Source organism: Nerophis lumbriciformis, linkage group LG38 (genome assembly GCF_033978685.3).
Source record: "Nerophis lumbriciformis linkage group LG38, RoL_Nlum_v2.1, whole genome shotgun sequence".
NCBI classification, from domain to species: domain Eukaryota; kingdom Metazoa; phylum Chordata; class Actinopteri; order Syngnathiformes; family Syngnathidae; genus Nerophis; species Nerophis lumbriciformis.
The window spans coordinates 20,077,486-20,089,813 of NC_084585.2; the positions used below are offsets into that span (position 1 = coordinate 20,077,486).

At 42.9% G+C, this 12,328-nt stretch overlaps 1 protein-coding gene across 1 annotated transcript in view; it reads right to left on the reverse strand.

The window, feature by feature from the left end:
• The window catches only part of dstyk (dual serine/threonine and tyrosine protein kinase), an 84,355-nt gene that overhangs the window by 58,410 nt on the left and 13,617 nt on the right, over positions 1-12,328 (reverse strand). Inside the window, exon 2 of the mRNA XM_061932250.2 lies at positions 5,358-5,767. Within this exon, the coding sequence (XP_061788234.2) occupies positions 5,358-5,767 (410 nt within the window). The remainder of the gene's footprint in view (positions 1-5,357; positions 5,768-12,328) is intronic.

Genomic DNA, 12,328 nt, shown 5'->3' on the forward strand with positions numbered 1-12,328 from the left:
AGAAGAAGTGCTGGGGAGCAAAACAGCGACACAAAGGAGACAGTCAGTGCCATCCCCAAGAAATACGAGCAGAGCCGCTTCTCTGGAACAAAGATAGCCTGCAAACATTGCGATAAATACGCCGTTTCAATCCCTTTAATTCAGTCCCATTTTGAAAAAAGAGCCAAAAGAAGCTCTGTTGTGATAGTTTTTTTTTCAAGTCGACAACGACTGTGCTATTTTCTCTCAATATGACACAGCAAGAATTGGAGAATTATTTTATTCCTTGCACTCGTGTTTGTTTGTTAGCAGACTGTAAGGCCTGAATTGGCCCCAGAATTGACATGTACCTTTCAAAATAAAATATGTAGCAAGCCAAATTTGTCCTTTGGCTTGCAGCGCTAAATTAGACTAGGAGGACTAATTAGTGTCTCCTCGTCTTCAGGGGGGCTGAGGCTCATGTGGTAGGAGAGTGTGAATACCACAGCCAGCAGAGAGATTCCGACCCAACCGCGCTAATCTCTCATTCATTGGGTAGAAACCTCAGGCTGGTTTTAGTGCCTAAGAAGGAACATGTGCACGTTAACCAGCGCATAGAAACCTGTGTTCTGGAAAGCAAACATTTGTCACTTATATTTCACCTAATGTCTGATGATGAGTGTATTTCTTTGTCTTTTCCATTGTTACGATATTAAAAAGCAATATGCAAATAACCACACACTAACTCGCAAACAAACAAAAACAATTATTGGACCTTTTTATTAGCTCCTCGGCTGCATAACTGTATTTTTTCCAGGAATCTAAGGATTCAGTTATAACCGTGGCAACGTCATCATAGCAAAGGGGTTTGAGATATTTTTTTTCCAACATGATCTGGTCATGTGAATCGCACCAGACTAGCAGCATTACGTAAGGGGGTTGGGTGAGGGGGCGGCCCCGAGGCAATGCCGGGGTCTGGTGTCCTGGAGTTGGATAAAAAAGCTCATTTTCGAAGCCAAAAAAAATAATCCTTTGACCATCCTAAATATCAGCTTGCTGCAAGTAATTAGGATTTTCCGCATTGATTGGACTTGGTTGTAAAACCAGGTAATTTCTCATGTTTTCCCCACATTTTATGAAAAAAAAAAAAAAAAGCAAAAGAGTGTATTGCTCAAACAAAAACATTCGTTAAGGACGCTGGGAATAATTTGCGCTGTTCAGTAATCCATTTGGCAGCTGAGACATAAAATACTTTAAAGTTAAATGTACAGAGGCTGCAAACAATCAGTAATGACATTAAACATTTTCAACAATATTTTTCTTCAAGCCGATACCGACACCAGGGCTCGAATTTAACCGCGGCATTTACCGCGACCGCCCTTGTGATTTGCAGTAATGGCCTAACAATTGGCCAACATTTACGGCAACAACATGCCGTGACCGCCCTTGACTTTTTACTTGTTAATGGAGTAGGGATGTAACGATAAACGGTATAATGACAGATAGCGGTAAAATTCCAGACGGTTAGTAACACCGTTTAAATTTTTATTTACCGAAAAGCCGTCATTTAGTAATGCATTTTAGGCAACTGCTTACTTCCTGAATACTGAAGCGCCGCAGAGCCGTTCGGTTCGGGAAACATGAAGTCGACTCCATGGACTTTGTTTTGAAAATGTTCCCTCCGAACTAACGGAGCCGACCGCTTTGTTTCAATCGCTTATACTTCTGTGGAGTCTCGGTGTGCGATTAAGAGCGAAAGGAGGAGAACAATATTTGATGTTGCAGCTTCATTTTTAATGTGCAGCTGGCATCCTTCCGTCAGCTGCTGGGACTGAGAGCTAGCATGCTGCAGGCGATGTGTCGGGAACGTTGTCACAACTTGTTTATGAAGTTTGTAGTTTGTTCACTGGGATGTTCACTCGTCCTTTATTTAACTGCTAACTTTGTTAGTGTTCCAATAACATAAATACTAGCTCTAAAGTTTTGTCATCTCATCGAATTGATCGCTGGCTGAGTTGTCCGTGAGGCACAAAGATTGTATGTTACATGTGAGAGGTATCACTCCTCTTTATTTTTGTTGGCCAAACTGTTGCACTGAAGTACATGGTTGTTGTTGAAGAACAAAGCTTGTTTATTTGACTTAATCTTTATTAGCCAAACTGCTTTGTGTTTTATATTGATATCAAAAAGTAAACACCATGTTTTTCTTACATTACTTGTTTTTTTTTCATTCCACAAAGTAATTACTTTAATAACCATTCACGTGACATAGCATTTTGTTAATGTTTTATGGTGTATAGTTAATTCCTATACGACCGATTTCTACTCAAAGTGACTCTTAATGGATCTGTCCCGATACAACATGTACATGTACACACATTAGTTCATGTACCGGTAAATGTACATAACTTAAAAAATACCTCTCTCAATGAAAATGTAAAACTAGAAATAAAGGCATTATAAAAAAAGTTTTATTAAATTATGAAATTAGAAAAAAAATCTGCCACACTGATACTATTAATGAACAAAAACACAAATATTTGTCTTTAAATATATAGATCCAGAATGTAGAGCATTTTTATTAGATATTACAAATTACATGTTGGCGTCGTGTTCACACCCCAACACTGTTTTACCAAACATAGTGAATAGTCATGATTAATAATCGTAATTTCAATATTGATAAAAATAATGTTAATTATTATTTTTGTCCATAATCGTGCAGTCCTAGGTATAAGACTTGACCTCATATATTAACACTATTTGTATCTATATGGACAAAAAGTGCAGTTACGTCTTACATCCATAAGGTGCTATCTTGCAAATTTTTCACATTTATTTTTATTTATTTATAGTATTATTTTGTTTCTGCCATATTACTTTGTTTATCATGCTTGTGTTGGTTACATATGCACATTCAGCTTTCTACTTGAGGTACATACATACATTTTGAATGTGTGTTTTAAAAAATAATGGCTAAAGCATTTCAGTATAAATCGTTTTTGAACATTTTGAGCACATTTAAAATTACCGTGATAATAATAACCGTGATAATTTTGGTCACAATAACCGTGATAAGAAATGTTCACGCCGTGACATCCCTATAATGGACAATTGTAACGTAATTGTTTCGATACATATATATATGCGGGCAGCACGGAGGAAGAGGGGTTAGTGCGTCTGCCTCACAATACGAAGGTCCTGAGTAGTTGTGAGTTCAATCCCGGCCTCGGGATTTTTCTGTGTGGAGTTTGCATGTTCTCCCCATGACTGCGTGGGTTCCCTCCGGGTACTCCGGCTTCTTCCCACCTCCAAAGACATGCACCTGGGGATAGGTTGATTGGCAACACTAAATTGGCCCTTGTGTGTGAATGTGAGTGTGAATGTTGTCTGTCTATCTGTGTTGGCCCTGCAATGAGATGGCGACTTGTTCAGGGTGTACCCCGCCTTCCGCCCGATTGTAGCTGAGATAGGCTCCAGCGCCCCCCGTGACCCCGAAGGGAATAAGCAGTAGGAAAATGGATGGATGGATGGATGGATATATATGCGCTTTGGAGCCCCTGCCTCAAAATAAAATAATGTTTGCCCTGGTGCCCTTCCAACTTGCCTTGGTGCCCTAAAATATGAGCTCTCCTTTAAGGCAACACTTGCCTTGACCTTAAACAGTTAAAATTCGAGGCCTGCGACACATATAAAATCTTGCTTCTCAAGAACAATAGCTAACTGTAAACATATGCTAACCGATACAGTTAACTTATTTATATCCATTATTGGTGGTTTTCATCCTGGTCGTAGAACTGTGGATGAGTTCTATACTCTCGGCTTTGTGGACTTGGAGAAGGCATTCGGTCCGTGGCCGTAACTACCATTGAGGACACCGACGTCATGTCCTCTGTATTTTTTATCAGTGATAAGAAGAATATGATAGGACTGACAGAATATATACATTGTGTGGGACATTGTGTGTGTTGTACATCACAATGCGGTAGATCATCTTCTCTCTCAATATACAATCTTTGGTCATTCACACCTGAATCCGCTACAACCCAAGACAACAACGTAACACAAATCATCTGATCCGAAATGTTCTTTCAACATTGCCGCGCCCTACACACAGAACACTATCCATGTCAAATGATTGAATATGAAATTTTACTCCAAACTACTCCTGGACACATCATGTTATGTCAATGATCAGAAATTTCTCCCTTCACTTCCGGTTACCCTTGTGGCGCGCGTGACTAAAACATGAATTCCAAACCAGGACTTACAGACTTAGATACAGTAGGACAGCTCTCGTCTAGTCTGAATCTGGACGTTATTAAAAGCTCTAAAAAGTTGCTATCATTTATATGGTATATCGTCTATATCGCCAGTCGAGGGTAAAACCGGTTCTTGTTAAAAAACGGTTCGCAGTGTATCAATTCTTGGAATCGCTTGCCAATTTTTCAAACGACTGCCTTAATGATGCCAGTAGTAAAGAATGACGTCATTACGCAACGTGCGTAGTGACATCCAACATGAAAATGCCGGCAGTTGGGCGGAAAAAATGCTCTAAAGTTACATTTTACAAGAAAAGATTGCAGCAGCGCTACTTGTAATAATTGCAAGATTGCTATTTCTTCCAAGAGAGGACATACGGGCAATATGCTAAAACATGTGAACATACAGCAGGCGGTTACTAAAAAAAGAAAGTCACGTTTTTTAACTGCGCTAAACTTATCCCAGCAGCAGTAACGCTAGCATGTTATCTTTCGTAAATACAACAGGTACTAACTCACAGCATATCATGGTAGCACTATTATTCGTTACATTTAAATTAATGTCTTCTCATTTAGATAAGCAAGACGAGAGATAGATTCTGACTGGCTACGAGGCGGGCAATACTAGCTCCAATTCACATTCTACAATTCTACAGAAGAATATTTATTTATTGTATTTATTTTCAAAAGTGATTTTTTTTTCTATGTTATGTGCCTCTTAAAACCTCACTGTAAGCTTTTTAAGGTCATGTTACCTCTAAACTAAACAAAATTGATGCTAATCCACTTTTAAGTTCAAATTTATTTTATAAATAATCGACAAGAGAACAAATAAGGAACCAAATTCTTCAGCAAAATCGAAAGTGGAATCAGAAACGCAAAAATCTTATCAATTCACACCCCTAGTCCAGGGTGTACCACACATCTCACCCAAAGTCAGCTGGGATATTCCAAGGGTACAAACTGGTACAATAACATGTATAAAAACATATCTCTGCAATTTATCAACTGTTCAAACATCAAACACATGTTTGAGTTTCATACATTTGCAAAATTCCAAAGATTCCGCACAGCAAACTTAGGCTGTCGGAAGCCTCACTCTTGGATAAATAAAAGGCATTGTGTGAGGAACGCTACCTGAAGTAGAGGATGATGCAGGGTGATCTCCAGCTCTGCCAGCCTGTGCGCCGGGTCCTCGCACTCTTCGTGGATCTCCAGGTCCTCCCGGGGCACCGTGTCCCAGCGGCCGCGGTTGGCCGCCAGCTGGTGCACCAGTTCGTACTGACCGGGCAGCGCCAGGCTGAGCCGCGTCTGCCTTCCGTGGGTGAAACACAGCTTGCGCCTCTTGCACGCAGTGCCCTGGATGCCTCCGCAAGCCTCGCCGGCCTCGGGCCCCAGCGGGAGCAGTCTCTCTCCCAGCAGGCCGTTAAGCAGCTGATAGCGAGCCGTGCAGTTCTGGCCCAGCACCAGGATGTACGGGGCAGCGCCCACGGTGTTGCGTAGGAACTCTTCTTCGTGACTGGGGAAGGCGATGCAGCTCAGTTGTCCTGAAGGAGACCGAAAATACCAATAACCCAATTAGACATGTATGGACTGAGACAGCTAAAGATAACTAGATGGAAGGATAAATAATAGGTATACACTGTAGATTAGGGGTCTTTAACATGTCCTAAGGCCAATGACCCCCAAACTGATGGAGAGATGTTTAATTGTGTGTAGGGATGATATTCGTTAAGAAATTATCGATGTCGATGCCATTATCAAATCCTCTTATCGAACCGATTCCTTATCGAATCCAGATAGGTTGTTGTGAGTTCCAAAAGCCGTAGATGTTTTGTGACTGGGCCGGCACACTGTTTATATGGAGGAAAAGCGGACGTGACTGAGGACAGCATGCGGACGTTAAAGGGTGAAGGTTTCAGGTGAGAGAGGATGCTAAAGGCACGCCCCCAGTGAGCATATAGTGCTGCTATGTGCGTTGTAAATAAAAAAAATTGCTGACAAACACATCACCAACATGGACGAGGTGCCGCTCACTTTCGACATCCCGGTGAAGCACACTGTGGAGAAGAAGGGGACCAACACGGTAGAGAATCGATACACACAACGGGGCAAGAGAAGTCGGCTTTTACTGTTGTGCTAGCTTGCTATGCTAATGGACAGAAACTGCCACCTATGGTGATTTTCAAGGGGAAGACGCTGCCGAAAGAAACATTTTCCACCTGGAGTCATCATTAAGGCATGACGAAGGAACTCCAACCGCTGGACATGGGTGTAAACAGGACGTTCACAGTGAAGTTGTGAGCGTCATGGAAGTGATGGATGACAGAAGAGGGAGGCAGCGTCGGGCGAGTCACGCCACAATTTGTGAATGGATCGTGGATGCTTGAGCTAACGTGTCTGCTTGCACTGTTGTTCCAGCTTTCGCAAAAGCCGGCATCTTTTCCGAGGAGCCCCACGGCAACGAGACTCACTTTGAAAATGACGAGAGGGAATCTGGCGTGTTTGATGGAGAACTTGCCCAGCTGTTCATTTCGGACACAGAAGATGAGGACTTTGATGGATTTGTGGATGAGGATTGATCAAAAATTATATGAGTACATTGATAAATACTTCAATAAAGTACAACCCAACTCAGCTTTGCTCCTGCTGCCTTTTTAAAACGGCGTCTATGCATGGTAGCGTATGTTTTAAGGTAGCGTATGTTTTAAGCTAGCGTATGTTTAACCATGCCTGCGCCCAAAAATACGCTGCGCCTTATTTATGCGTTAAATACAGAAATAGCACCTGTAACTGACACGGCGCATTTTAATACGGTGCGCCCTATGGTCGCGAAAATACGGTATAGTGCAGGGGTCGGCAACCCGCGGCTTCGGAGCCGCATGCGGCTCTTTGATCACACTAATGCGGCTGCATACTTGCCGCCCCCCCCGATTTTTCCGGGAGGTTTCCGGATTTCAGTGCCTCCCCCGGAAAACTCCCGGGGCAAACATTCTCCGATTTGGCACTGCCTTTAACGTCCTCTACAACATGTCGTCGCGTCCGCTTTTACACCATGCTATCTGCGTGCCGGCCCGGTCACATGTACTATGCGGCCTCTGTTTACACACATAAGTGACTGCAATGCATACTTGGTCAACAGCCATACAGGTTACACTGTGGGTTGTGATATAAACAACTTCAAAACTCTTACTAATATGCGCCACACTGTGAACCCACACCAAACAAGAATGACAAACACATTTCGGGAGAACATCCGCACTGTACCACAACAGAAAAATACCCAGAATCCCATGGAGGGGGCGGGGGGGGTATAATGTAGCCCGGAAGAGTTAGGAAAGCATGTTGTGTTACGGTGCGGATGTTCTCCCGAAATGTGTTTGTCATTCTTGTTTGGTGTGGGTTCACAGTGTGGCGCATATTAGTAAGAGTGTTAAAGTTGTTTAAACGGGCACCCTCAGTGTGACGCGTATGGCTGTTGAACAAGTATGCCTTGCAGTCACTTATGTGTGTCTGCAGAAGCCGCATACAACATGTGACTGCGCTGGCAAGCTGTTTGTACAGTTTGTAGAGAGCGCTAAAGGCAGTGTCATCATAGCACGCCCTTATTATGGTTGTTTGGGTGAAAATCAGCAGACATTCGAGAGAAAAGTTGCTCTGAAATTCGGGAGTCTCCCGGAAAAATTGGGAGGGTTGGCAAGTGTGATGCTGTCAAGCGGCATTCATATAAAACTTGCAGGCCGCACTAACATAATTTATTTAATAATACCATCTTAACATTTGACAACCAAACAATTACACAAGGCGAATCAGTAAAGAATCTGGGTATTATCTTCGACCCAACTCTCTCGTTTGAATCACACATTAAGAGTGTTACTAAAACGGCCTTCTTTCATCTCCGTAATATCGCTAAAATTCGTTCTATTTTATCCACTAGCGACACTGAGATCATTATTCATGCGTTCGTTACGTCTCGTCTCGACTACTGTAACGTATTATTTTCGGGTCTCCCTATGTCTAGCATTAAAAGATTACAATTGGTACAAAATGCGGCTGCTAGACTTTTGACAAGAACAAGAAAGTTTGATCATATTACGCCTATACTGGCTCACCTGCACTGGCTTCCTGTGCACTTAAGATGTGACTTTAAGGTTTTACTACTTACGTATAAAATACTACACGGTCTAGCTCCGTCCTATCTTGTCGATTGTATTGTACCATATGTCCCGGCAAGAAATCTGCGTTCAAAGAACTCCGGCTTATTAGTGATTCCCAGAGCCGAAAAAAAGTCTGCGGGCTATAGAGCGTTTTCTATTCGGGCTCCAGTACTATGGAATGCCCTCCCGGTAACAATTAGAGATGCTACCTCAGTAGAAGCATTTAAGTCCCATCTTAAAACTCATTTGTACCGTATTTTCCGCACTATAAGGCGCACCTAAAAACCACAATTTTTCTCAAAAGCTGACAGTGCGCCTTATAACCCGGTGCGCTTTATTACGATTCATTTTCATAAAGTTTCGGTCTCGCAACTTCGGTAAACAGCCGCCATCTTTTTTCCCGGTAGAACAGGAAGCGCTTCTTCTTCTACGCAAGCAACCGCCAAGGAAAGCACCCGCCCCCATAGAACAGGAAGCGCTTCACCCGCCCCCGGAAGAAGAAGAAAAAACGCGCGGATATCACCGTACGTTTCATTTCCTGTTTACATCTGTAAAGACCACAAAATGGCTCCTACTACGCGACAAGGATCCGGTTCATAAAAAGACGCAATCTCTCCATCCGCACACGGATTACTACCGTATTTCACAGCAACTGATATTCCTGTGAACCGCACTGTGGAACGGGAGCACGTACGGTGAATATTCGCACCACAGGGAATGAGAAGTCATCCTTCACTGTGGTTCTAGCTTGCCATGCTAACTTCCACCCATGGTGATATTCAAAAGGAAGACCTTGCCAAAAGAGACCTTTCCAGCCGGCGTCATCATAAAAGCTAACTCGAAGGGATGGATGGATGAAGAAAAGATGAGCGAGTGGTTAAGGGAAGTTTACGCGAAGAGGCCGGGTGGCTTTTTTCACACAGCTCCGAAGGCGAACACACCTTCACTAAGACGGGCAGATAGCGCCGGTCGACATACGCCAACATCTGCCAGTGGATCGTAAATGCCTGGGCAGATAGTTTCGGTCACAACTGTGGTCCGAGCTTTCCGGAAGGCAGGATTCACAGAACTGCTGCACAACAACAGCGACACTGAATCCGATGACTTCGACGAGGCGGAGCCGGCCATTTTTGGATCCCACGCTTGCGCAACTTTTCAATTCGGACACCGAAGACGAAGAATTCGAAGGATTTACGAATGAAGAATAACTTCAGAAGGTGAGCGCTATGTTTATTTTGTGTGTTGTGACATTAACGTTCGAGCAACATTATGTTGCTATTTATTGCTCTACACCATTTTGAATTTTACTATGTTTGTGATTGCACATTTGCGTACATTTTGGGACAGAGTTGTTAGAACGCTGGTTTTCAATATATTATTAAAGTTTGACTGAACTATCTGACTGTTTTTTTGACATTCACTTTAGCGCAGCGTTTTTTTGACATTCACTTTAGCGCAGCGTAGGCGCGGCTTATAGTCCGGGGCGGCTTATTGGTGGACAAAATTATGAAATATGTAATTCATAGAAGGTGCGGCTAATAATCCGGTGCGCCTTATAGTGCGGAAAATACGGTACTCTAGCCTTTAAATAGACCCCCCTTTAGACCAGTTGATCTGCCATTTCTTTTCTTTTCTCCTCTGCTCCCCTCTTCCTTGTGGAGTGCGGGGGGCACAGGTCCGGTGGCCATGGATGAAGTGCTGGCTGTCCAGAGTCGGGACCCGGGGTGGACCGCTCGCCTGTGCATCGGCTGGGAACATCTCTGCGCTGCTGACCCGTCTCCGCTCGGGATGGTGTCCTGCTGGCCCCACTATGGACTGGACTCTTACTATTATGTTGGATCCACTATGGACTAGACTCTCACAATATTATGTCAGACCCACTCGACATTCATTGCATTCGGTCTCCCCTAGAGGGGGGGGGGGGGGGGGGGGGGGTTACCCACATATGCGGTCCTCTCCAAGGTTTCTCATAGTCATTCACATCGACGTCCCACTGGGGTGAGTTTTTCCTTGCCCTTATGTGGGCTTTGTACCGAGGATGTCGTTGTGGCTTGTGCAGCCCTTTGAGACACTTGTGATTTAGGGCTATATAAATAAACATTGATTGATTGATTGAACATTACATGTTCATATTAAGGTGCAGGCCGCGTGTCTGAGACCCCTGGTTTATACATAACACAAAGCACAAAAAAAACTTTGTATGCAGTGTTATTTCATTTTAAATTTCAAAAGAGTTTTGTGGCTCCCATTGTTTTCTTTATTTTGTGAAACGGGTCAAAATGGCTCTTTGAGTGGTAAAGGTTGCCGACCCCTGGTATAAATAAATAAATGATAAATGGGTTATACTTGTATAGCGCTTTTCTACCTTCAAGATACTCAAAGCGCTTTGACAGTATTACCACATTCACCCATTCACACACACATTCACACACTGATGGCGGGAGCTGCCATGCAAGGCGCTAACCAGCAGCCATCAGGAGCAAGGGGTGAAGTGTCTTGCCCAAGGACACAACGGACGTGACTAGGATGGTAGAAGGTGGGGATTGAACCCCAGTAACCAGTATAGTGCTTTGATAACGGGAACCGGTTCTCAAAAAGGGATTCGAATCCATGGAATCGGTTCTTTTCTTATCGAAAAATCATGAGAACCGGTTTTCGAACATCATCCCTAATTGTAGGGGTGTAACGGTACGTGTATCTGTATTGAACCGTTTCGATATGGGGGTTTCGGTTCTTCGGAGATGTACCGAACGAGTTTCCACATGAACATATTAAGTAGCCGCCTCCGCTTCCTTCTGTCTCCGTCTCTTGTCAGTACTCTACACAGCACCAAGCATTGTCCCACCCACACAACCATCTGATTGGTTACAAACAGAGCGGTAACAGCCAATCAGCAGTGCGTATTCAGAGCGCATGTAGTCAGTGCTTAGCGTTTAGCAGGTAAGCATCAGGCAGCGGACTCTCCCCAAATTATAATAAACAACTCCCAGTCAACTACGAGTAACATCACTATGAGCCCGTTGACCTTCTAGAAATATAAAAGGCGGCTCAGCTCGCTCGCAGTCCTGGTTTGAGGTGAAGGCTAATTAGCTTTTAGCGTAACGTTAGCTCATTTTGCGGTGTGTGTGTGTGTGTGTGTGTGTGTGTTACGGACAGCAAAGCCCTGTCTGTCTGTTATTTCACTTTACCATTTTCTGTGTTGATTGAGCTGCGTTGAAGCAGCAAAAAAGGACATTATGTTAAATGAAGAGTTTCTGTCTCTGAGAGTTGATATAATAATGTAACTGCATCATAAAGCCTGAACACCATGAACTCCATGGTGTTCACGGATAAATAGTCTCTCCTATTGCTATTGTACTATTTTTTCAGCTATAGTTACATTAATCATTAGTAATGCAGCAGCCTAGTTTTGAATGGCAGGGTCCCTGCTATCACATGTTGATAAAAATATAACATTTAATAATAAAAATCAACTACAGGCTTCCCAAATGCTGTAATAAAATAAGCATGATGAGTTGACTTGAAACTGTTTAATGTTGCACTTTTTATATGTAGAAGAAAAGTTGTGTCATTTTATTTAATCTGAGCAACAACTTGAAGCAGTTTAATGTTGATTAACGTGGGTAGAATTATTATAGTGTTCCCAATGTTAAAAAGATAAAGCCATTGTTTCCAAATTTGGTAAATAAATAACCAAAAAATGTATATATTGTTGTTTTCTTACTGTACCGAAAATACATACCGAACCGAAATGTTTGTGTACCGTTACACCCCTACCTAATTGTGTGTAATTCAAACTGGCCCGAAAGGTACCTTGTTACTGTGCAATACTAAGATATTCAAATAATAACAATATAGTGCCGCTAATAGTTAGCTTGCAACTAAAGCGCTAATTGCTAGGTGGCAACTAAAGCGCTAATTGCTCGCTGGCAACTAAAGCACTAATTGCTA